Consider the following 27,530-nt stretch of genomic DNA (forward strand, 5'->3'; position numbering starts at 1 on the left):
ACCTTATTCTTCTTTTCTGTAAAGAAAGAGGCAGGATGGAAATGTACAAAATGTTTCAAATAGCTACAATATTTGATGAACCGTATTTTTGGGTTAAAATAAATTGATGTCCTCATAACTGGTTAAAAATGCAGGCAGCCTTCCCACATACCCCTTCTTGGGTCCTATCCCTGCTTCTCTACATTTGTCTTGTGTCACCTCTGGCACAGATACCTTCAAGAGTCATTTATTCATTCAACCCTTTTATTCCAATCCTACTGTGTGGCAGGTACTAGAAGACCAGGCAGGTCAACACACTGATGATGCTATAGGGTGGTGGGGAGAAGAGGAATGAGGAAGAAAAGGACAGCTTACCTGTTATCTATGGCGTGTGAATTTAGAAATGCAGAGAAGGTTGGACTAGTTCAGTGCAGGTGTTGTGTGGGTTTCTCTTTGCACTGGCATGTTGAAATCTGCCCATTCCAAATGAGCTGATTGAGATGCGACAATGAATTCACTGGAGCAGACATGTCCCATTTGGCTCAAGGAAGTTGCTGGAAAAGGATGTATCAAAAAAAAGCCTAGAAAAGGATGTTTTGAGTCAAGCTTAAAAAAAAAAATAGCCTGAAGCAAGAAGACGAGTAATGTTCATCCTCTTAAGATGCCATGTGCCCTTCTCAGAACAAGTTAGTTATTATTCTGAAATGAGGTTTATAGATAATATAGCCTACCTCTACATATGTCCTCACAGTAGTATATACTAGGAGCCCTGGTGGTACAGTGGTTAAAGCGCTCAGCTGCTAACCGAAGGTTGGCAGTTCGAACCCACCAGCCTCTCTGTGGGAGAAAGATGTGGCAGTCTGTTTCTGTAAAGATTTATAGCCTTGGGAACCCGATGGGGTCAGTTCTACTCTGTCCTGTGGGGTCGCTATGAGTCGGAATCGACTTGACGGCAACAGGATATAGGAGAAGTTAAGTAATGTACCACTAAACATGTAATTCTGCATATGAATACTTGAGCGTGCTACCTTAGTACTATGTATGAAGGAGATGCTGACATCACTGTGGACAATCACTGTGGATATGACAGTTGAAAACTGGCAGATTTGGGTGTGTTGTATTGGCAGCTCAAATTCTATGAACAGTTTTGCTGATGGTGATGTAATTTTCTAAAATGGTGAAGAACTTTTGGTGAAGTTCTGAACAAAACAAAGTGCGATTTTCTCTCAGTTGACACAGTAGTGCATTTTTTTGAAAACTCAGTGGATACTGCAAAAGTGCAAAAGATCCTTTATGTTCATATGCAAAATGGAGTTAGGTTTTTGTTCAGATTATTATAAACAGGTTTTTTTAAAATCTATATAATGTCCAGTAGGACATAGAAAGTTCTGTGGCATTCAGCAGTTCTTCATTGGGTTGGACTTCCCTGCAACTGCAGGACATCAACCATATCTGGCCCCCCGCTCCCTCAATGACAGCAGTGTCTCTTCAGTGATGCCGGCAGCCAAGAAATGCTCCCACAGATTTCCAAAATGCCCACCAGGGGGTGGCACCGTCCCTTTTAAGAACTACTGAAGTAGAACATGTGAATAGAACTGACCTTTACACTAGAGAAGCTCTCTATGTGCTTGTTAAATAGAAAGACTAAGAATCTCGCAGATTCTCACAGTCATCATTTTGAACTTTAATTCACACTGTGGAGAGGCTGTAGACATACATGGGGAAGATGTAGACAGGGATTGCAAAATGTTTTAATCTTGGAAGCCTACCCCTGTTGGTTGGAAGTTGCTGCCCTAATGTCATATACAGAATCATTTTTGAGGTAGTGTCCAGCTTATTCAATCATTCAGGAACTATTTATTATCTGTCACATGCTAGACATTGTTCTAGGTGTTGGCGATCCAGTAGTGAATAAAACAGACACAGGTTTGGATCCTCATCGAGCTAACATTTCAAGTTCAGCCATAGCTGACCATCAGGGGGTCCGCCACAGGGACAGGACGGGGAGCGGCAGCACACTAGCTATAAACTTGTTTTCCTGAAACAAGAGAGTTATTTGAATCACTGCTGACTCCAGGAACTGTCCTGGAATTTTATTTTTAAAAGGTAAGAATCTGATGTAGGTTAATTTTTCTATCATTTGTCTTTTTCTCCTCAGAAGGAGAAGAAAGCATCTGCCAACTGAGAATTCTGATTTTTTTTTTTTTAAAAGCCATTTGATTTTTTAAAATTATTATTAAAAAAAAAAAAAAGATTTTTTTGTTTGGCTTTCTGACTTTGTGCTTGTGTCTTCAACACTTTCACAACGATTTTCTGCTCCTCAGTAAGGAAAGGCAGCTTGATGCTGTCACGGGCACATTTGGCACACGTGGAACCACCATAGGCCCTGCTGACATGTCTTTTTTGTTTTGGACAACCTCGTGAGAACTTTAGGGCTCACAGCACGAGCCCCTCGAAGCCAGCCTGGGCACACATCACATGCGGATTCTGGTGCTTTACCAACCTTCTTGGTGTAAAGGCAAACAATTCTATTCCCAGGGGTTCAGGACAGGGTCTAATTTTGTTAGAAGCTGTATTGTAGGACAGCTTATGTCAGTAGGTCAGATGCTGGGCCACCCTGAATGCCTCTAGACACTGTCCCTGGAAGAGCTGGGTTCTTGTTAACAGAGACTATTCTGTAATTTTTAAGGATGCATTGGAATTAATGACCAGATACCAGTTGCCAAGAAACGGGGACTTGTCAAGTCCTGAACAAGAATTTATTTCAAAGTAATCAAGATACCCTGATTTATCAAAACTTCTGAACATCCTGTCTCAGTGAACACCTGTCCAGTAACATTCTTGGGGCAAAGGGGTGGGCTCCTTCAAGGCATGAGAATAAGATACATATCCCAGTTCTGAGTGAGGGGTAGAATATTATTGTCATTAAAAGCATGGATCTAGAATAGGCAAGTGTATAGAGACCAAGGTTTATTCGTAGTTACCAGGGATGGATGAGAGGGTGAGGGAAGAGGGAGTCACTGCTTCGGGGGCATTGAGCTTCTGTTAAAGGTGATGGAAAAACTTGGAAATGGATAATGCTGGTGGTTGAACAACATGATGAACATAACTGATGTCCCTGAATCGTACATGCAAAGAGTGGTGAAATGGCAGATGTTTTGTTACATATATATTTACCACAATAAGACAAAACCAAAAACAAAAAAGAAATGTTTGTTCCTTAAAAATGAAAAAGAAAAAAGCATGGGCTTTTGAATCCAGTCTGCTTTGGAGTCCTGGACCTGCCTCTTGCTGCTTGTGTGATTTTGGGCAGGTTACTCAGCCTTTCGAGGCCTCTGAGTCCTCGTCTGCAGAATGAGTAAAGGACCTCCCTCTGTAAGTTATGAGACTGAAGGAAACAACATTCCCAAAGCGCTGAGCACAATGCCTGGTCCATGCTTGCTCAGGGTGCCTGAGTTATCATTACTGTCATCTTTTCTTGTCTAGGAAAAGTACATGGGGGGTGGAGGGGAGGTGGCGGGATTCTTTTCTTTCTAGGTGAACATTGCCACTCAGCAGCATTATTGCAATTCCAGGAAAGCAGATGCCTGTTCTTGTAAACAAGCTTATGGTTTCGCATACTTTATAGGATTGTAAAGGTAGGAAGTACATTAAAGATCATCTGCTCCAACCCCTACATTATATAAAGGAATAAGCTGAGTTCCAGGGAGGTGACATGAGCTAGGACTAAAAGCAGTGTTTATATCCTAAAAGTCAGGCCTCCAAGGTTACTTAACCCATAGCATGGCCTGGTGTTTCTCAGAGTAGGAATGTAGGGCTGCCTGTATTAGAATCACATGAGGGGCTTTTTAAAATGCAGGTTCCTGGGTACTATATCCAAGCAAGTTTTATGAGAATCTCTCGAGACAGGGCCTGAGAATCTATATTTAATACAAGCTCTTCATGTCATCTTTAAGCACACTTGAATTCAAGCACCACTCATGAAGTGGGTGAACAATCACCTTGACTTGGGGTATTAGAAAGCATGTCTGTACTCCATACCCAGTGCCACCTGGTGAAGACTTGGTCACAGTGCATTTCAAACAAGACCATAAATCCAGGACCGTTGACCTATCTAAACAATTCCAGCTGTCATTTCTATTGGTTTCTGCCTCAGTTATCCATTGAATCCTTTGTATGCCCGGACAGCTCCTGTTCTGTGGCTCTTGTGAGGTTGTATAACTCAGTGTAGCTCTCTGCTCTTGAAAAGGTCCAAGAAATGAATTAATACATGTAAAGACTTGGAATCGTGCCTGACTTACAGTAAGTGCTTAATAAATGCCAGCCATTAGTATTATTGGAGTCCCTGGGTGACCCAAATGGTTAAGCACTTGGCTACTAACCTAAAGGTTGGCAGTTTGAATCCACTCAGAGGCCTCAGAGGAAAGTCTTGACCATCTACTTCTGAAAGATCATAGCCACTGAAAAGCATGCTATGAAGTAGTTGTACTCTGACATACATGGGGTTGCCATGAGTTGGCATCAACTGAACTGCAACTGGTTATTAGTATTGTTACTCATTAGAGGAGGAAAAAACACGTTCAGAAAGGTGATGCTGGTTTCTCTGATGGGAGCCAAGTAGGAACTTCATAGGGTCCGATGTCCATTTTATTAGCAAAGATGACTGGAGATGCTCATAAAGAAAAAGGCAGATCCCATCTAAGACTCAGTAAATGCGTGGTACAGAGTTCTCCTTTGTTGTTGTTTTTTCCCTGCAAAGTGAATGTAAGATCAAATATGACTTCACTTTTGACAGTTTAAATTGTTGTTTGCATCAGCAAAAATTTACCTGATGATGATGATGGTTTAGTTAAGAGAGTATTTATTCTCCTACACGCAGATACACAGAGACATGCAAAGAACATAGGCTGTTGTATACTTTCCAGATCGTCGTAAATGATCTGTGCATCTATAAAATTGAAAATACACGAACATGGAGAATTTCAGTTACAAAGGAATTCTTAGCTGTAATAAGCAGTATGTAACTGAGAGGATATGAAAAAGAATGGAGAAATGGTGAAAAGAGAGAGTTCTTTTTATTCTTGAATAAAGCATCTGTCAAATGCAAAAGAAAATTATTGTGGACCCTGGAGCCAGGAATCCACGGTGACAGCATTATGCAATAACAGCCCCTTTCATCTGTAGATCTCCCAACTAATTAAGTTTCACCATACTCATACAACTCACACTTGAGTTTTATTTACTCCTTTTTTTTTCCCTAAGAACTATGGCAGGGAATGTTGAAAGGGTTACTCGAAGTTACAAAGCTAGGATTTGAACCCAGTACTCAAAGCCTCAGAAGCTCTGGTGGTGCAGTGGTTAAGAGCTCTGCTGCTAACCAAAAGATTAGCAGTCCGAATCCACCAGCTGTTGCTTGGAAACCCTATGGGGCAGTTCTACTTTGTCCTACAGGGTTGCTATGAGTTGGGATCAAGTCTACAGCAACGGGTTTTGTTTAACTCAAAGCCTCTAGCCCCGAAAAAGAGGGGGTCCATATGATGGGCTTGACAGTTGATTCATGCCTGATGTTCTGTGGAGCAGGAAGTGATCTCCAGCACCTCTGGGAGGAAGGAGTAAGCTAGGATCTCAGGAGGGCCTAGGAGGCCAGGAGTGGGGCCCAGGGATCCTGATGCACAGTGACGGTACACATGCCTGGCCTTTTGCCACCATGCTCCATTTGTCTTAGTCTTGCCATGGTCCTGGATGGACACACAGGGATTGCAGTTCATACAGACTTGTCCAGGTTCTTCTTGTGAGGTAGGCTGTGAACACGTGAGTATGCACATGTAGGGGCTTGGATCGAGGCATGAGAGGGGAGTGGATGTGGTACTGGTGGACAGACAGGCCAGTCAGTTACCAAGTGAAGGGTCACCAGGAGGAAAATCAAGGAGCAGAAAGAAAATCAAAGAAAATTCTGATTGCTACCAGTTTTTATTCCAAATAGCATCAGATGATTAAAACCAAATGTTGTATAACAATCATGGTCTATATCTCTAATAGAAAAATAATACAAATAAGTAGTATGTAAATATTTTTTTTCATTAAACAATATTAAAACAACTGCAAGTGACAGTTTATGTGGTTATATGTACATGGATGTTTACAGATGAGATTATACTTCTTTTTTTTTTTTTGTTTTAACGAAGAGAAGTTTATTTCCTCACAGTCAAAGTAGGCTAAAAGTCCAAATTCAGGGCGTCAGCTCCAGGGGAAGTCTTTCTCTCTCTGTTGGCCTTCTCATCAGTGTTTCCCTGGACTAGGAGCTTCTCGGCACAGGGACCCCGGTCCAAAGGAGGCACTCTGCTCCTGGCACAGCTTTCTTGATGGTATGAGGTCCCCCTATACTTCATCCTTGTTCACAAGAGAGTTTTGGAAAATGTTAAGATAATACTGCCTTTATTTAAAAATACACAGAAAAAGTGTTTTATCTGGCATTCTATCATCCACATTTCAGCTAAGCTACAGTATAAAGGCAATTGATGTTCATAATTTGAGGGTCTTGAAAGATCCTAAAATGCCTTTTAGGCCATCAAAGAAAAATGAAATAATATTAGATGGAGTTGAGGTTTTTTTTTAACTTTGATATAGTTTTAACAGTGATTTTTTTTTTTCAATTGCCCTTTAAGTTTTTAAAAATTGGGAAACTGCAAATTGTATAAAAGCGAATTATCTTACTTCGGAACATTCAATTAACCAGAAAACCCCATTCTCTAAGCAGGCACTCTAACAGAAATTTTATGAAAAAGGAAACGTGGCCAGAGCAAAACATTTCCTCTTCTTATAAACCTTGAACTAAGCGTGTCCCTTACCGATTATATACGGTCCCTTGGGCCTCAGAACTTTCCACAAGCGCCCAGGTCTCTATGGCGATGCACCGGGCTGCTGAAGCGGAAACGCAGGCAATAGGTACCCACAGGGGAGAAGCTTTGGCTGCAGAAAACGACGCAGGTCCGTCTAGAGGGTCGGGGGCTGACTGCTGCCATCTGGCCAGGAGTCTGTAGCACCCCCCGGGCGGCCTGTCCACGAAAGCGGGCGGCGCACTACCTCCAGGCTGGCAACTGTGATGGCTGCCACTGCGCCGGGGTCTGGCGGCTCCCTCTGGGACCCCGCTTTCGTCGGTGCTTACACTGCACCCTTCCCACGTCCACGGAGGCCATGACTCAGGTGAAAGGAGTTCGTTTTGCCCAGCCCCTGGTCCCATGCAGCCGTTCAGTATCCCATTTCAAATTACACTCCAGGGCGGCAAGAGACGCCAGGGGAGGTAAGTCACCACTAGACTCTCAGCCTATGACGGGCATCTCCTCAAACAAGTGGGTGGAAGGAGAGCGGCCATGGGAGTTTGGGGGCTGAGTTTGGTCCCCATCCTCTGAGGGTGCCACTTGCCAGGCCTCCCTAGCAGCACACACACCGTGGGGCTGCATCTTTTCTTGTTGACTTCCTTCTCTGGGTTGCAAACTCCTGGAGTCCAGGGACCTTTTTTAAATCACCACTGGAAACCTGGTGACGCAGTGGTTAAGCACTCGGCTGCTAACTGGAAGGTCAGCGGTTTGAACCCATCAGCCACTTCCACAGGAGAGAGATGCGGTAGTCGGCTTCCATAAAGATTTACAGCCTTGGAAATCTAGGGAGCAGTTCTGCTCGGTCCTGTTGGTTTGCTATGAGTCAGAATTGACTCTTTGGCAACAGTTTTTTTGGTTTGGATCCCCGGCATATAGAACATGGTCTAGCACATAGCTGGTGCTCGACAAGCATTTCTTGGTTGAATGCAGGAGTGAGGGAATTACCACCAGCATCAGGTCTCATCGGTGAAGCATGCTTTGGCCTTGGAATCATCAGGTCTGGATTCAAATCCTAGCTCCAAAAGCTATGCGACTGGACAAGTCCCTTAACCTCTCCCTGCCGCTTCTGCTTACCTGTGAAATGAGGATAATAATAGCCCCTACATAGCCTTAGGGTAAGATGAAATAAGATGCTTACCAGATACAAAGCATTATCTCAGTTGTTGTTGTTGTTAGGTGCCATCAAGTTGGTTCCAAGTCATAGCAACCCGATGTGCGACAGAACGAAACGCTGCCCGGTCCCGTACCATCCTCACAATTGTTACACTTGAGCCCGTTGTTGCAGCCACTGCGTCAATCCATCTTGTCCAGGGTCTTCTTCTTTTTCTCTGAAAGAGCATGATGTCCTTCTCCAGGGACTGGTCCCCCCTGATAATGTATCCAAAGTACTTGAGACGAAGTCTTGTCATCCTTGCTTCTAATGAGCATTCTGGCTGTATGTCTTCCAAGACAGATTTGTTCATTCTTCTGACAGTTCATGGTATACTCAATATTCTTTACCAACACCGTAATTCAAATGCATTAATTTTTCTTCAGTCTTCCTTATTCATTGTCCAGCTTTCCCATTCATATGAGGCGATTGAAAATATCACGGCTTGGGTCAGGCACACTTTAGTCCTCAAAGTGACATCTTTGCTTTTTCAACACTTTAAAGAGGTCTTTTGCAGCATATTTGCCCAATGCAATATGTTGTTTGATTTTTTGACTGCTGCTTCCATGGGCATTAATTGTGAATCCAAGTGAAATAAAATCCTTGACAACTGCAGTCTTTTCTCCGTTTATCATGATGTTGCTTATTGGTCCAGTGGTGAGCATTTTTGTTTTCTTTATGTTGAGGTGCAGTCCATACTGAAGGCTGTACCACAGTAGCTAGCCCATTATACTCTCTACACAACTCAGCGATTGTTATTACCCCTCATCTCTGTTCCATAAGGGGAAGTGAGATAGTTAGGCTGTCTTCAGGACCTCTTCTCTCCCCAGGGGAATGCAAAGCAGAGGGGCTGAGAGCCTTGAGTGAAGCTGCTCTAGAGTTAGCACTCCTTGCCCCTGGCCTGGGTTTGGGGCAGTGGGGCATTCAGAAATGAGCACCAACACTGAGAGAAAAGCAATGACTGAGGGTGTTTGAGGATTGTGATATTAAAAGCTTGCAAGCTTCCTCTTGGGATGGGTACATTTCACAGCAGAGTTCTCTCTCTCTGTCTGGAAACCTGAAATATTTGTTAGTGGCTTAAGTGGAGCTGGGAGCCGAGAAAGTAGAAACATTAAAGATCATGAGGGCTACCAGGTCACTCGCTTCCGTTATCCTTTAATTACATTCATGGATATTTGAGAAGGAGAATGCAGAAGGAAAGAGAGAGAGAGGGGGGTTTGCACGGGGATAGAGGGTGGGGAGGTCCCTGAGTGGCCCAAATGGTCTGTGCTGGGCTGCTAACTGAAAGGTTGGAGATTTGAACCCACCCCGTGGAGCCCGTGGAAGAAAGGCCTGGTGACCTACTTCCATAAAGATTATAGCCGAGAAAACCCTATGGAGCTCAGTTCTATTTTGTACCACATGGAGTCTCCATTAATCTGAATGGGCTTGATGGTAACGGTTTTCTTTCCTTCTTTCTTTGCTAGAGGCTGGGAGATGGGGGAAGAAGAAGCAGACAGACTAAAGAGGAAGGAGAAACAAAGAGATACGGGCAAAAACACTTCTCTCCTTGAAATGGCTTTTGTGGAAAGACAAAGTATGGCAAAAGATCAAATGACGAACAGGCAAGGGAACAAGTTTTAATGTCCCATTCATAACAGAACTAACTAGATATAAGGGTAGTCATATTGTCCCCAAAGCGATACAATATCCATTTCATTTCTGAAATGCACAGTTTGACTGTCAGTCTTTCCTCTTGCCGAACTTGACGAACCGTGCTGACTTTACTCCATCTCATTTGCTGTTTCAAAAGAAGTTGTTAAATAATTTTGTAATTAAAAAATAGAAGGGTAAAAATAATTACCAGATTCTCCTCTGCAACAAAAACAAATTACAGGGAAATATTAATTTAACATACGAAATGCTTAGAAGTTATTCATGCAAAATGAGTGTCAGGTGAATTATCAAGCGTCTTTCTGAAGAATACTTTTTGCACAAGTCACAGTGTTGGAGGGAAAGGCTGCTGGCTTTTGTGGGGCTCACACCCAGACAAGCAAGTTCAAGCTCTTTGAAATAGAGTTTACCTCAGGTGAAGTCAGAAGGCACAAGTAGCAAAGTGTGGTACAAGCTGTGACTCAGGTCTGGTGGGAAACTCAGTCTGATCTGTAGGAAGGCAACAGAAGGGGTGGGTACTACTTTGACTACGAATAAAACATCTCAAGGCAACACAATGATTAGAAGTGGACATGTATTGTCGGCAAAAAGGAATAAAAACGCTTTTCACTCATCTCACTGGCTAGAGAGCTAACTAGATCATTCTTAAGTGCTTTCAGGTTCTTGGATGAAAGGTGCTTATAAATACCGTAAATTTAATTACAGTTAGCTTAAAAAATGGGAAGGTTAACTAGAGGGCTGTTTATAGTCTCAGAAAACTAGAAACAACCTAATATTCACCAATAAGGAGGTGGTTAAGGAAATCGTGGCATAGCCAAGTGATGGATTAGTATGCAACCAATAGAATGGTTACAAAGTAAATGTTATTTCTAGGTATTCTATTTGGTTCTTTTTAATATTGGCTTGGTCATATTTTAGAGTTTCTTGCTCTTCTGATATTTCCAATCCTTCTTTTAGTTCTTTAAACATATTATAGGTACTTACCTTTTATTCTGTCCAAATATCTTAAGTTTTTGTGGATCTGATTCCGTTGTTTCTCTTTCCTCTCTCGGAGCCTGTTTACTTCTTTGTGTGTGTTATGAGTTTTTAAGGAAAGCACACACTCCTTGGAATTTAATCTGTAGGAATCCTTTGAGGCCTAGGTTGAAGGTGGGTTCCTCCAGAGAAATAGGAATTTGCTTGTGCCAGGTGCCAGAGAACACGACCTACTGGAGACAACATTAAACTGGATGCTTAGCTTACGGTTTTTGCGTTACCCAGGCAATGTGAATTCAGGCTACAAACTCTCCTGAGGATCACCTTAAGGTTTGTTGCTGCGGTATAGAAAACCAAGTCTGTTTAAGAGAAAATCACAGAGGTTTATTGCAAGCAAAGATTTCAGTTAGAACTGGGAACAGCACAGCTCACTGAGAGGAGACAGTGGTGAATCAGGGATAATTATACTGCTGTAGCAGGCATCAGCAGGCATCAGCAGGCGTCAGCCACAGGTTGGTCTTGATTGGTGCATCTCCGATTAGGGAAGTGGGAGGCAGGATCTCTCGAGGTGGGGAAAAGGTGCCTAATTGGTTCAGAGGGTGTAGCTGCAGAACACTGATTGGCTACCAATTGTTAATAGCTATAATTAGTGATTACAGATAGTTTCACAGGATGTTTAGATAGCAGTCACAAGATGCTTACATGTATTTTCTTTGACTATCTTGCAAAAATACCTTGCTGGCAACAGCACCCAGACGGCACTCTTCCTGAGTATGTATATTTTGAGGGGTGCAGATGGTCACTTGGTCAAGATCCCTGGGGGCATATGGTTTCACATCCTGGTTTTGACCATGAGGAAAAACATGTTTTTCTCAGAAAACATAGCTATTAGACTAGAAATCCAGATTAAAATTAGATTGTACGGTCAGCATATTATGCCTCTGTCTCACGGACTGCACTGAAAGTTTTTTTTTTTTTTTCCTTGAGACAGGTTATAAAACCTCAAGGGAGATTTTAATTTTCCTCTCCTACTCACTGTTAAGATTTGAGAAAAGCATTTTCTTGGCCGACTCCTATGGTGTATGTGTGTGTGTAGCGTGATTATTTCTAGTTCAATCCTTCACTGAGTCTGAGGCCCTTTGGGGTTCCGGCTTCAGTTACTTGAATGGTATCTTATATTCCACACCTTGGATAGGCTCTGGGTATTACTTCCTGTCCCCACATCCCCCCAACTGTGAAAACTGAGGCTTAAGTTTACCGTGTTTTACAAATGCCCTCAAGGTAAAAGTTGACTTCAGGAGTCCACTTCCTTCTCTGGGTCCCCACTTTCACATAGTTTTTGTCCTTTGAGTATTTCCAACTCTTTTTTTTTTTTTTTCAGTTTTGGCCAGAGTTTTTAGTTGTTTTCAGTTAGAGTGCTGAGTAGGCTCTTAGCCCACCACACGGCTGAAACAGAAGTCTATCACTTTTACAATAATAAAAATATATTCATGTACAGGAGACAGGCCTGGTGATCTGCTTCTGAAAGGTCACAGCCTTGAAAACCCTGTGGAGCAGTTCTACTCTGCACACACGGGGTCGCCACAAGTCAGAATCGACTAGACGGCAACAAACAAGAACTACAGTGTTCATTTTCAGTAATACAGTCCCTTCCCCAAACCTGAAATAAGTTCTTCACAAGGAATGTATGAGGTTGTCAACTCTTCATAAAGCCTTTGAACAAAGTGGACAGAAATATCAGAAAGAGAAAACATAGTCTTGTACCCTACCGGGTATGTCTTTATTTCTAAACTAGACCAGAATCAGGTTATGCCTGTTTTATATATGGTAGAAATGCCAGGCAGACCTCATTATCAGCCCCTTCACCAGAGATATCTTACAGTAAACCTCTAGGATATCTTCTGATAAAAGCAACTGAAGTCCAGTTTCACAAGGGAAATGCACGTATTGAGTATGGGAAAACTACAGAAAATATACAAACTGTACTTTGAGGTTAAAACTCTCTCCTTAATCAAACGATCATATTTGTTGACAAATTATAAAATGTACTGGCCCAAATTTTATTTAAAAAAAATTTCCCTGCTGTAAAATGGTAGCATCAGATCTTGTCTAAATTCAGGGGGAGGAGAGGCAGTCAAGATCAGCATCAGCCCAAAGCTGATTCCTAGGAGGTGAAGGTCAGACATACCTCCAGTCTCTAACCCTTTTCACCAATTCTGACACCAGCCGTCCCTCCCACTGCATTCTCTACTTCTCTGCTGGGTTCAATAATTCGTTGCAATGGCCACACAGAACCCACAGACCATACTCACGATCATGGGGTTTATTAGGGAAGTAACAGGTTACAATTCAGGATTAGGATCAACTTGGAAGTAACAGGAAGAACTCAGGATACATTGCTTTGATCAGTATAGCTTCTTCTCAGCCGTGCCTGTGGGTAGGCCTCTGCTGCCGGGCCCTGCTCAGGCCTTGCCTTTGCCCTGCTTGGGCAAGTGTTACAGCTTTTTAGCTCATCGTAAGTGCCTGGAGGCACCCCACTCTGCTAGGAAGTCTCCTGCCTGAAGACACTCAGCTCTCTTGCTCCATGAGTCAGCAAACCCCCTGCAGCCATCTCCCGGTCCTGTGCCACTGCCATCTCATGCCACTGCTATCTCCAGTGTTACAACTCTCCAGTGTTACAGCTCTGTATCCTGGGTCTAGGAGGTTCTCAACGCAGGGACCCTGGGTCCAAAAGATGCATTCTGCTTCTGACTCTTCTTCTTGATGGTAGTGAGGTCCTTTCTCTGTCTCTGGGATTGGCTCTTTTTAAGCCTAGCAGAATGACAAAACTGACCCATCACCTTGGTGGCCCACAGGCACCTTATTTGCATAGTCCCATCCCCACAACGGTTCCGCGCACCTTATTTGCATAGTCCCATCCAGTCATTCTGTGGGAGTAACAAGACCATGGCTACAAGGGCCATATAACAGCAATTCACTGCACTGCACCTGCCTATTCTTTGATGGTGGGATGATAGAAGATGAGTACAATATCAAAGGGGACTGAAGACCCCCAAAGCAGATCGTTGGTTCCCGAAGTAGTATTAACCGAGGAGTACCATCATGTTCTGAGGTCACTGCTTCCCAGTGCAGGCCCCTGGGACATCCTGGGTGGCCTGGCATTCCCCTCACTCTCTCCTGAGTCCGAAGATGTTGCAGGTGAGAAAGGGAGCGAGGGAGAGGAAGGAGGAAGGATGTGTGATCAAGTATGAGATATGCATTTCTTGATAGGGATTTTGGTGGGCTTCAAAATTTAGTAAGCTTTTTAGGCAGCTTGATGGAGCCTGAGTTTTTACCATTATAGCCGCATTTGTTTGGCTTAGGATTTTGTTTAGCCTCTTAAAATGGAAATACCTCTGAGTCTCAAGTGCCTACCCAGCAGGGAACAGCAAATCAATGACAATGATGATGAGGAGTGGGACTGTGGCAAACTGGGGAACAAACACTTCTGTCCACAGCAGCTGCTGATCCACTTGGCCAGTTGTTCACGTGTAGGAATGTGGGTCTTGTGATTTTTTTTTTTCAAGTCAAAAGTCAGCATTTTAATGGAAATTTTATAACTTTTAAAGTGTTAGCAACTATTTCCACATTTTAGAAAAACCACAGAAAAGGCCAAACAAAACACATCTGTGCCATGGACGCAGTCCATGGGTTGCCTGCTTGCAGCGTTTGTGTTGGACTTTACTGTTCACTGGACACTGCAACGAGAAAGAATTTATTTATTTATTCTTTTTTTTTTAAATTGTACTTTAGATGAAGATTTGCAGAACAAACTAGCTTCTCATTAAACAATTAGTGTGCATATTGTTTTGTGACATTGGTTGCTAACCCCATGACATGTCAACACTCTCCCTTTCTCAGCCTTGGGTTCCCCATTACCAGCTTTCCTGTCCCCTCCTGCCTTCTCATCCTTGCCCCTGGGCTGGTGTGTCCCTTTAGTCTCGTTTTGTTTTATGGGCCTGTCTAATCTTTGAACGGTGAGCCTCGGGAGTGACTTCATTACTGAGCTAAACAGGTGTCCGGGGGCCATACTCTCAGGGCTTCTCAAGTCTCTGTCAGACCAGTAAGTCTGGTCTTTTTTGTTTTTGTTTTTTGGTGAGTTAGAGTTTTGTTCTACATTTTTCTCCAGCTCTGTCTGGGACCCTCTGTTGTGATCCCTGTCAGAGCAGTAGGTGGTGGTAGCCAGGCACCATCTAGTTGTGCTGGAGTCAGTCTGGTGGAAGCAGTGGTAGTTGTGGTCCATTAGTCCTTTGGACTGATCTTTCCCTTATGTCTTTGGTTTTCATTCCTCCTTGCTCCAAATGGGGTGAGACCAGTGGAGTATCTTAGATGGCCGCTCACAAGCTTTTAAGACCCCAGACGCTACTCACCAAAGATGAATGTGGAACTTTTTTTTAATAAATTATGTTATGCCAATTGAGCTAGATGTTCCCTGAGACCATGGTCCCCACAGCCCTCAGCCCAGTAATTTGGTCCCTCAAGGAGTTTGGATTTGTCTACGGAGCTTTCATGACCTTGCCTTGGACAAGTTGTGTTGGCTTCCCCGGTATTGTGTACTGTCTTACTTACCCTTTACCACTTATCTGTTGTCTCTTTAGTGTTTTTCCATTGAGAAAGAATTTATTACATGAGCAGGTTTTCAGACAAAGCAGAAGGAGAAGGGAAGAAATGTAGGGTCCCTCATGTAGAGCTGTGAGTAGACAGAAATTGGAAGGTGCGGGGGAGACGTGAAGACTTCATTATTCTGAGTTGAGTGGGCTGTGGGCCAGAAAGCCTTTTGACAGATATGCTGCCTTTCCAGCAGGTGGATAGGAAAGAACAGGGAAAGCCCTACTATTTCAGCGTGATGTTAATTCCAAATGTGTACCTTTTGAGTCATTCTTTCCATATGGAATTCATAAAAGAAAGTAAAAAATATTTTCAGGAGGAATGTTCAGTATCCTTGAAATATATATATGTAAGTTCACCCCTTGATCTGTAGGCATTTCAGAAACGCTTACTTACATAAAACAAATGAAAGCTGTTATTGTTAGCTACTGTCGAGTCAGCCCCTGACTCATGACCACCCCATGCACAATGGAATGAAACACTGTCCAGTCCTGTGCCATCCCCGTGATTGGTTGTGGATCAGATCATTGTGATCCGCAGGGCTTTCATTAGCTGATTTTCAAAGCAGATTGCCAGGCCCTTCTTCCTAGTCTGTCTTAGTCTGGAAGCTCCGCTGATACCTGTTCAGTATCACAGCAACACTCAAGCCTCCACTGACAGATGGGTGGTGGCTGCACATAAGGTGCATTGGCCGGGAATGGAACCCTAGTCTCCCGCATGGAAGGTGAGAATTCTACCCCTGAACCACCACTGCCCCCCAAATGAAAACTACATATAGGTGATTCTTCTCAAGTCATTGATTAAACAGATCTTAGACATCCATCAAGCAACATTCCTTAGTCTTGTTTGTTACGTTTTCTTTAAAAATATAACACATCACATTAGCTTATTTAGAAGAACTTCTCACCCATCTCTGAATGTGAGATATCATTGGGTTGCCATGAACCTGCTCAGGAGCCTCAGGTGGGCGGCAAGTGGGACCATCCTCCCGTCTCCATGGGTTGGTAAATGTTCCCAATTCCTTATGAGCTTATTGCAATGCCGCCTCCTCACTTCTGCCAAAGGACAGGCCTTTCTACCTCTGGGAAAAAGAGAAATACAGACTACAATGATGGAGACCCTCCAGATGTGCACAAGAAGCTGCCGTCCAGTGCAGGAGAGGACCGAGCCATGCTCCTGGGATTTGCGGTGATGGGCTTCTCCGTCCTAATGTTCTTCTTGCTTGGAATAACCATCCTAAAGCCTGTCATGCTCAGGTAAGAAACAGAGAAAAAAGACCCAGAGTTTTCCAGTTAAAGCCAGACCCAGGCTCAGTGGTAAACAAGGGGATGCTGGCTTTGGTCTCTCCAACCTAGGCCTTCCCAACTGTAGTCTAGTACAGGAAAGATATAATCACCTGTGCCTCTCTCTGTGGTGGGTGTAGGGGGCCAGGTTGGTGTGGAGGCAGAGGTGGTAAGAAAGTCAAAGATATTCCTCCACCCTCCCCCCCATCTCAAAAATACCTCCAGCACATAATCCACAAATTAGATATCTACTTAGGGTGTAAGTTCTCCTTTCAACATGTAGGTAACCCAGGGAAAGGTTAAGAGTTCCATGTGACCACAATAAAAGTTTTTTTGAGTCTGAGTTTTTTAAATTGGCTACCGGGCATGTGGAGCCCTGGTGGCTTAGTGGTTAAGTGATAGGGCTGCTATCCAAAAGCTCAGCAGCTCAAATCCACCAGCCGCTCCTTGGGAACCCTATGGGGCAGTTCTACTCTGTCCTGTACGGTCGCTATGAGTTGGAATCCACTCCACGGCAATGGGTTTGGTTTTATTCTTTTTTTTGCGGGGGGTGGGGGTACGGGGCATATAGTAGTTGCTCAATAAATAATAATTTCCTTCCTTTCCTTTGAATTAGCTTCCTCATTAAATACCATTTATTAACTATATACTATATGCCAGATATAGTCTATATTTTACACTGTTTAAACCTAGAGCAACACAGGATGTCATTATTATTTAAATTTTCATTTTATAAATGAGAAAGCTGCAGCTCAGAAAGTTCAAGTAACTTTCCCAACGTCACACAGCCAGTAAATAATCTGCCTGTCATTCTGCCATAACACTCCTTGCCTCCTAGTGCCTAACTGAAGTCTGCTGCCGTGAGGGGGTGGGATTTTTGACTGGGGTAGGGGAGGAACTATTGAATTTCAGAGGATGGTTCATACAACATGGTGTACTTTGGGGCAGGGCAGTACTGGGTAAAAGCAGGGAACTTTTGGGCTTTGGATAGCCAGAAAGCAACAAAAAGACTAGAAGGGAAGAGAAGAGGGAGGCTGAGTCCAGTGAGGGAAAGGGGTCCTGGAAAAGGAAGTGAATAGCTTGCTTTTACTGTTTGTCAGATTCATCTCCTGGCATCCTGGGTTACCATTGTTAGGGCAGTGATGTGTGGAGGTCACCATTCACAGCCGCACACAGGGCCACTGTTAGAAAGATCCCAGGGAGGATGTTCTTTTTGGTACTGACACCAGGAAAATCTGTGCTGCTCCTGATCAACCAGTTCACTTTTATTCAGTAGACACCCAAGAATCTTGTATATGGTTGTGTCTCTTTCATTGCTTTGGCTGTCAGGAAGCTTGGGGCCAAATTTGTGGCTCTCTTCTAGTAACTATAAAGGGTCTTATGGTCTGGATGTTACATGTTTGTGCCTCAGTCCTGCTTCATTCTAGCTTTCTACTCTCCTTTTCCTATTACTCCATCTTCCTCATCTTTTTTTAAAAATACCTTGTTAATTACAAATACCTATATAAACTGAATTAATTTACATGTATGTGTGTGTTGGGGGGAGGTGTACAAAGGCCGGTCAAATTATTTTTAAAAATGTAGTATGTTTGGGAGATGGTTTGAGAACACCTCCTGCAAAGTGGACCAAACTGTCACTCATATTTATAAGTTACTCTTCTAAGCATTTCAGGAAATTGGTTCATTAAAGTAATTCAGTGAGTGTTTAAGAGTCATGAGTTCTCAGCTGTCTCTTGTCATGTGATCTCATGCAACTTACAAGAGAAGTTTCTGCTCCATTAAAGATGATAGCTGGGTGGCTTGGGTAATGCATCCTATCCCCTTCCTCAGTCCCGCATCGTTCAGACAAACGAGGGATTTTATCACAGCTGTAGACCAATACACACCGAATGCTATTGAAAAGACGTGCTCATTTTTTTAAGCCCTAAATGCGTCTCTGTTTCTACCTGAAACACTCGGGCCTGAAAAGAAAGTCCCACTCTCTACCTGGAGCTTCCTGAAATCTTCAAAGAAGACTCAAATCATAGTTCAGTGCTTGGTCAGGAGCTTAAGTTCTAGCACAGGAAAATGGGCAATGTATAAAATACTATTTAAAGATGTCTAGTCTAGAAAAGTAAATGAATTAATTTCGTAGAAAAGCAGGCCAGTAGGGAAAAGTCTCTGCCCTACTTAGGCAAGTGTTTTGCCTATAAGGGAAGCTTATTTTCCATTTTTTGCGTTGTCACTTGCCCAACATTTTATCTTTGTTAGGCCCCATCAAGTGATTTTTATGCCCTGGGCCACGAGGTCATGTTAAACTCACAGTGGATCTCAAGTTTGTTACATTAATAAAGAAAACTGGTTACTTATGGTCAAAGTTCTTAATGAGAGTGCTATATGAACCTAGCTAAAGAATGCTTTCCAAACATTCGGAGTTTAGAGCTTGCTAATAGAATTTGTCTTTAAGCGCCCAGAAAATAAACACAGGGACCCACCTAGATGTGTGTGTGAGGGTATATGAGGAGTTGGTCCAGTGTATTCAGTCCAGAGTGTTTCTTCCTGCCACAGGGGTTCATGGGCAGGAATTTTGTCTGTCACTTCTCAAGGTACCTGAGACCTTCTGTGTATGTAGTACTCAGGCAGATTCTCAAGGAATGCTTTCCAATTAAAATTTAATTCAGCAGAACACTTACTGAGTATCTACTATGTGAGAGGCTTTATGCTTTGAGGAACATAAAGATGAAAAGATGTAGTTTCTGACCTCAAGGGGGGTTCCGAACCAGTTGCACTGGAGTTGATGCCGGCTGATAGCAACCCCAGGTGTCAGAATAGAACTGTGCTCCACAGGGTTTTCTATGACCGATTTTTACTTGTGACAAAAACGTTAAGTATTTTAATGAGAGGTTCCGTGTATGATTGGTGTTTGCCTCTTTGGAAGCAGAGTGAGTATATGGAACTGTACTTTGTCACCAGCACCGCTGGAGGCTACGAGGACTAAGGGCCCTGCGGTTGGACTCCTTCTAAAGGCTCATTTTAATCAGGTCCAGCCAATGGGCATATCTGTGTCATGACAGATGAGGAGACTTCTGAGTGAAACTGACTCTTGGTTACAATTATTTAGGGTAATTTTGCTTAAAGTATGGTTCTCTAAAATACCTGCATGTGATATACTTGGCATTGCTTGTTAAATATAGTTTCCTGGGGCTCAGCTCAGACCTACTGAACCAGAATCTCCGGGAGTGAAGCCCTGGACTCCACATTTTAGCAAACTCCTCAGATGATTCTAAAGTTTGAAAAGCATTGGTCTAATGGTTGGTGAAGTGAGAAATATGCCAGTAGGATCAGAATTGAGATGGAACTTGGCAGTTTGCTGTGGTTATCCCCTTGTCTTAATGTTTTCCCTTCTCCTTGATCTATTATGGTCCTGCCTTGAAATAGACAAACGCCTCAGGCTACCATATTAGAAATAAAGAACTAAATTTTCTAGAAGGTGAATAACATTTATTTTTTTTCAAATTGAAGCACTCAGGGAGAAGAATCGAACTGCACCATCATCCACACACATATCACGGACGACTGGCTGGACTGTGCTTTCACCTGTGGTGTGGACTGCTGAGGTCAGGGGAAGTACCTATGTCTCCAGGTGTTTGTGAACCTCACCCACTCAGGTCAGAAAGCTCTCCTACATTATAATGAAGAGGCTGTACAGATCAATTCCAAGGTAATGTGAAGTTCATGTAATTAAAGGGCTAGAATTACAGCAATCCTCCATGCTAGGCTGTCCCTAGCAGGGTCAGTACCTAAGGCCATTTCTAGGGATAGAGAAGTTTCCTTGTGGTGGTCAAATCAAGATGAATGAAGCTAAAAGCATTACTGAAGGAAAAACGGGGTACATAGAAAGGAGAAGAATTAGTCCAATTTCACAAATCTCTGTCTGGCATTGACAGGCTGAGCCAATGAGCAGCATCATTTGTACGCAGCCTTACTTTTGGAGGTCCTATTCTACATCATGGAAACCCTGGTAGCAGAGCAGTTAAAAGTTTGTCAGCTAACCGTAAAGGTCAGCAGTTCGAATCCACCAGGCACTCCTTGGAAACCCTATGGGGCAGCTCTACTCTGTCCTACAGGGTCACTATGAGTTTGGAATCTACTTGACGGCAATAGGTTTGTTTTTTGTGTTTATTCCACATCATATCAAAATGTTAAAATGTACTCACAGCCCACCTTAAATCAAATAATTTTTCTTATCAAAGAAATCTAAGGGATTATTTAAATTTTGATTTTTAATAAGTTACTCAGTTGACTTATATGATTTAAAGTTCATATTTATACCCAACTGTAAAAGTTGTCATATTAGATTAGTTGACATTACATTTTGTTGTCTTTGATTAAACATTAACTTCAATCTGATGATTTCTGTTTTCTATTTTACATGTGATAATTTTTACGGTCTCAAACATTTTCATAAGCCCTTAGCACAGTGCCTGATAGATATGGTAATAAACCTCAAGCTCTTTTGAAAAACACACCAATTGATAGAGTGCTCTTTTACTGGTTTTGCCTCCCAGGAACCATGGCCCAGGTGTAGGGCTGCCTTCTGTGGCCTAGGACAGAAACCTTCAAGGTTCTCTCCTTTAGGGAATGAGTTTACTACAGGAGATCAAGGCAAAGACAGTAGAGGCATTAATGGGTGTTGGAAGCACATTAAAAAAAAAAAGAAACCAAACCCGTTGCCGTCGAGTCGATACGGACTCATAGTGACCCTGTAGGAAGAGTAGAGCTCCCGCATAGGGTTTCCAAGGAGTGCCTGGTGGATTCGAATTGCTGACCTTTTGGTTAGCAACCATAGCTCTTAACCACTACGCCACATAGTAAGACTCAATAAATATTTGTTCAATGGACAGATGGATTCATTGAGTTACTGTCCAGGAAGAGACCTTGAGGATGAGTCATGGTCCTTGAGAAGTTGCAATGGCATGTATTCTAAGAATTCCTTGCCACATCCCTGTTTAGCACCTGGGAATGGTCATTTCACTGTGTCCTCCTGCCAACCCTTCTCCATGAGCTATGTAATAGGTTTTATTCACCTCCTGAGACTGGGGGGGAAAACAAAACAAAAAACAGTTGCCATGGAGTTGACTCCGACTCATGGAGACCCCATGTGTGTCAGAGTAGAAATGTGTTCCATAGGGTTTTCAATGTCTGATTTTTCAGAAGTAGATTGTCAGGCCTTTCTTCCAACGTGTTTCTGGTGGACTTGCACGTCCAAACTTTCAGTTAACGGCCAAGCGCATAACTGTTTGCACCACCCAGGGACTCCTCTGAGATTGGAATTCTCCACTAATAGCTTTAGGCTGAAGGTATCTCAGAATTAAAACTGTTGTTTAATTGCTTAGTATTGGTAACAGTGCCTTTATCTTTCTTCCTCCTCCATATTCCTAGTGCTTTTACATGCCTAAGCGTCACCGAGATAGGAATGATTGGTGCATCAGTGCTCTGGACATAAAGGAATTCTTCGATCACAAAAATGGGACTCCCTTTTCATGCTTCTACAGTCCAGAGAGCCAATCGGAAGATGTCATTCTCATAAGAAAGTATGACCAAATGGTTATCTTCCTCTGTTTATCTTGGCTTCACTGACTCTGCTAGGCGGTGCCCTGATTGTTGGTATGGTGAGATTGACACAGCACCTGTCCCTACTGTGTGAAAAATACAGCACTGCAGTCAGAGATGAGGTAGGTGGCCAAGTACCCTATAAAGAACAGCATCAATTCCAACTGTACAGTACGGTGAGGAGCAAAGGAAGGAGCAGAGAAATTGTAAGATGGTGGCCAAATTAAAGTCCTGTCCTTCAGGTACCATTTCTGCAGTTGAAGACCGAATTACTTCTGCTAGCAAACTAATCATGTAGAGGGTAATTAAAGTATCATATATTTTTTTTAAAAACCTCATTATGTATTCTATTATTTTTATGAATACATGCAAACTTACCATCTTTCTATTCCAAATCTCTTTCCACCTGAGGCAAAGAAGCATTTTTTTATTTTTTTGTTCTCACATGGCAAAGTCAGCTCAGGGTAGTTGTGTTTCATCTAACTTTTAAGCTGTAGCTAAAATCTGTCAATGAAGAAATGAACAGTGAGGGCATCTAACCCATTGAGCCCTGACCCACACCAGCCTAACTCTATGCAACATAGTTCACATTAAAACATTTCTCATAAAAAAAAAAAAAATCTTAGTGAAGAACAGTTCATTCACTATAGGGAGATAAAAATCTGTTAGATAATTTAAGAAAAATGTAGCCCTGCCATATCTATTACAGTTTGTTCTTTCTTCCCCATTCATGATAGAGGAAAGCCATTGCCTAGAAAATTCACCAAGTTTAGAGTTGTTTATATTTAACCTTGCTATGCATCATGTAATTTTTCTTTTGGTGGCATTTTTTGAGTTAATTATGCTTTTCATAAGCTTATTTTGTTCTTTGTGCACATTCTGGTGGGGGTGGGAGAAATGGCTGGAAATATGTTGTGAAGTGGGGGAAGCAATACTGGAAGTCAACATTCATCTCAGATAATCCACATTTAGAAAAGTCCCACATGGATAGTCAGTAATTGTCTGTACTTTAATTAATGAGTCAACCATGGTTATTAAATACTGAATGTCACAAGTCCCTCTCAACAAGTGCTTTCTGGGTAAATTAAGCTGAACATATGAGTTGAAAACAGTCTGTTCTGATTTCCAATGTGCCTCGAAGTATCTTTAAAATTTTACTAAGCAATCTTAAATCATGGACAACGTAATGAAATCTTCTGAAGCAACTTTTACATGTAAGATATAATCAAACCAGAGACTTGGATTCTAGGCCAGTTTAATGCTTTTTAACAGTTAAAGTCATAAATTGCTAAATGAACTGAACAATTAAATACAGCAATATTGACTAAGTCTTGTTGTTTCTCCTCTTTCTAGTGTGGAATGGAGAGAACATGTGTCTCAAAGTAGGACTTACTCGGATTTGTAGCCCATGTTATAACTTTTTAGATAAGTATCCTTGGGCAGGAGCCCTGGTGGCTCAGTGGTTAAGCGCTTGGCTGCTAATCAAAAGGTCGGCAGTTCGAATCTACCAGCTGCTCCTTGGAAACCCTATGGGGCAGTTCTACTCTATCCTGTAGGGTCACTATGAGTCAGAATCAACTCGACAGCAATGGGTGTGGGTTTTTTTGGTTTATCCTTGGGCAAGTCAGCTAAACTGAGCCTCTCCTTTTTTTTTTAATTTCTTCCCATACAAAAATTTATACTTATGTGACTGTAATTGCTCTCCCCATACAGTGACAGCACACTCCTTTCTACCTGATTCCCCATGTCCATTCAACCAGCTTCTAACCCTCTCAACCTTCCCATCTCATCTCCGGACAGGAGCTGCCCTAAACTGAGCCTTTTCTTCTGTGAGAGTATTTTAAGGAATAAATGAGGTAGGGTATGTGAAACACCTAGCTTAGTTGCTGGCACCAAGTAGAGGTGCCCCAAAATATTAGTAGATAAAAACTCTTGTCCTAAGTTTCAATATTCAGTCAGCCTCACTACCTTTCACTGGTATAGGGGCTGGATTAGGAGAGAATTTTTCTCTGTTCTCCTGGCTAAATGTGATAGGTATTTAAGGCCCAGAACTTGCTGTTTAAAAGGTTGTGGTCAATTATTTTGTAAGCCAAAGACCTCTGTTAATAAAAAAATATATGCATGTATACACATTTTAAATCATGCTGCAAATTGAGATTCCATAGTTTTCTTAAGGGCACATCTATTCCAGTTCGTGAAAGTTTGATGTTCATCTAACAATGTGCAATTCTTGGGATTTTTTTCTTCCTAACAAATTCAAAATGAGTAAGTTGAAACCTCAAGTGTGTGTTTCAATTATTGTTTTCCACTCAGATAGTGTCTGCTTGGTTCATCCCAGGAAAGAGATGCATTATGCTTGGAGAACAGAGTCAATTAAGAACAATATTAATTCAAAGTCACTCAAGCCATTTGGCAAATAAACGCAATGTAAGCAAGGATTTGCTTAATTGTTTAAAAGATGCCCATGAGCACTACTGATCAAAGAAAAGCCCAGACTTACCTTTCTCAAGGTTTACAGTAACTGAGAACAATACCAGTTTGCTTTTAGCCCAACTTCACTTTTGGGTTTTGACCTTCAACTGACTTGAAAAAGTATATATATTTCTACCTAAAATTACAAGCATATAATCTTGTTACTTTTATGTTTAAATGAAGTTAATATTTAAACAGGCATACATTTCTCTAATATTCATCACTGTACAGGGGGCAGTACAATTGCCTTTTTAAGTGTAACAGCTTCAGGTTTTCTATCAAGTATTCTCAGTCATTATTGATACGAAATTATTAGCAACACTGTTTTGCCTTGAAGTATTCAGAAGAAATGGCGAAATAGAACTATCACTTTTTTTTGTTTAAAAATATATAGTACACTAAGGATTGTTTGGACACAAGTCAGAGTAATTTTTTTTTTTTTTTTTAATAAACAGCGTAATGTTACAGACTGCAAAGTTAAAGAAAAGCAGACATTGACAGGTTCTGATGAGCACAGACAGTAAGTGCAGTCACAGGCCAGACTTCTTGCTAGGAACAGCAAGACTGGGAAGAGGTCTTAAATTTAGTGACACTGTTATTATTCTATATTCTCAGTACAGTAACACATGCATCTAGCTGTGTCAAATACTTTTTGGGCCATTATTGAAAGAACATTAAAAAACATTCTTCTTCCACCTAGTGCAGTATACCACAGGACTTCAAGTAACTGAATGACAAAATAGAAATAAATAAATATGCTACAATTAAAGGGGTGGTGGGCTAAAAGAGGTGGTGGGAGCTCCTTTTTGAAATTTCCACAGTAAACATTTCATGTGTTACTAGTCTTCTTTTGGTAGTGTCACATTCCCCAAGATACTAACAGTGCTTATGGCATGTTCAAAAGGATATATATCCTTTTAGATTTTATTCAACTCAAACCTTCCAAGTTCAATGATTGATTCATAATGAATTTATGAACTGCAATTGAAACATAGGTTCCACAGCCAAAAACATTTCTAGAACTGAAATGGAGGTAAAGCTCTCCAACCACTTTTAGGTACTTAAATCTGGTAAAGGGCTTTTTCTTATGAAATCAATAGATGATGACATTTGGAAATTCATACTAGAATTATGGAGTTTAGTCTTACAAAAGATTTTAAGGAAATACAAAACAATGAAGGCTTTCTGCCTCCCTGCTCACCCAGGATTAACAGAAACAAGAATTACCTAAAAATATACATAGCCTTTAGCATAACCACACAATTATTTTAGTGACAGATTAAGGTTGTGGATAAATTCAGAGATTTTAACTGGCTTACCAGATGCATCAGAAACCTTTTCCACACTTTACAACATGAAGAATGAGTCTACTGTTGGTAGTGAAAATCAGTTACCTAAATGCACTAAATGTACCATGGGCTGATTTTAGTTTCCTCCCTACTAAAATTCTTATATGTAGTTGTGTAAAAATTAAGTCAGAAAATTTCCTGTGGCTCACACTTGTCACCGTATGCTAACTAGCATGGCTGGAATATTAACATACCTAAAACCAAGTAGAAGGAATGGCCTTGCACTAATAAAAATAAAGTGCAAAATCTTAATCAAGTGCAATACTTGAATGAAATAAGCTTATTTAAAGACTAACATCCCAACTTGGGAAACTTCTAGTAAATTCTAAACTCATCTGAATTTTAGAAACTCAATGCTTACACCTTTTACAAAAGATGCCTCGACTAGGGGAATAGCAAGCAGTGTACACAAACAGACGTGTGCAAATATACACATACAAAATGCACTAATAATGAAGAAAAGAGAACAAAATCAATTTTAAAAGTTAAATTCAAGACCTGGCACCACGGTCTTTTCCAAATGGCTAGAGCAATGATTAAATGTTAGCCAAAGTATTTTCTTAATGTCTCCAATGCCATTAAAACACCCCCATTACCATCAACTCGATTCCAACTCGTAGCCAATTCTGACCTTATAAATCTAAAATACCGTGCTCTGCAAAATCTTTTGTAACGTCAGAGCCTAAAGTACTGAATTGTGACTCATCTACTTTTTTCCCCATTATCTGGTTTCTTATCACCTGGAACCTTCTGAGGTAGTTACCAATCCAATTTTATCAGGACCGTCGTTGCACTGAGCTAATACTCATAATCTTCTCAGAAAGTGAAAATATTTTTTAAGAGAAAAGAAAAGAAGAAAGGCTTCCCAGGCCATGACAATATGATACATTTATAATTTTTAATGTAATAATTAAAAAATAAAAATGATTGTGTTTTAAAAAACAGTCCAGCTGTATTGTTCTGCCACCAAGAATTATTATCTGAGGATCTTGTCAATGCTGACTTTTATAGATCAGCCTTTGAAACGCCATCCTCAATGAGTTCATTCTCTCATGGTATGCACAATATACTCACAATTTTCAGCTTTCTCCTATATAGTGCCCCATCTGAGCAGGATGGATATGAAGAATGGAATTCATTCAGACAGCTCCTCCTTATTCTGCCCCCTCCCTCCATATTCCCCTCTTCTCAAAAACGTCTGAAGTATGAAAGTTGTTTGTAAGTAGTAGAAGCACCACGATCTATCAATACCACAATATTGTCTTTAAACTGAAATATTTAGTGATGTCTTAGACATCAAAATAAATTTTTTAAGGTGGATTCTGAGTACATGGGTCCAGCCCGGGTTTGCAGTTTGTACAGATACAGAAACCAGAGGAATTTATTATATTCAGAAAAGTTGACATGCTGGCTTTAAAATAATGCTGGAAATTAAATTTCTTCAAAGAGTTGTTAAGCATGGGCTATTGATCAGAATCGGAATTAAGTGGATTTACAAAATCATTAAGAAACAAATCTAAGTTTATGTGCTGTGAAATTTCTATGGTGCCTT

General features: G+C 41.6%; 1 protein-coding gene and 1 pseudogene across 1 annotated transcript; one reads left to right on the top strand and one right to left on the bottom strand.

Moving 5' to 3' along the window:
- Positions 1-1,481: 1,481 nt before the first annotated feature.
- On the bottom strand, positions 1,482-7,219 carry LOC101349570 (uncharacterized; annotated as a pseudogene).
- Positions 6,286-27,530, top strand: KCNMB3 (potassium calcium-activated channel subfamily M regulatory beta subunit 3). The gene is given in 4 exon segments (XM_012558051.2): positions 6,286-7,279; positions 16,347-16,538; positions 20,067-20,265; positions 25,085-27,530. Coding segments are annotated over 4 exon segments (522 nt in total). The 5' UTR covers positions 6,286-7,217; the 3' UTR covers positions 25,154-27,530.

This window comes from Trichechus manatus, unplaced genomic scaffold (assembly GCF_000243295.1).
Source record: "Trichechus manatus latirostris isolate Lorelei unplaced genomic scaffold, TriManLat1.0 scaffold00132, whole genome shotgun sequence".
Taxonomy (NCBI): Eukaryota; Metazoa; Chordata; class Mammalia; order Sirenia; family Trichechidae; genus Trichechus; species Trichechus manatus.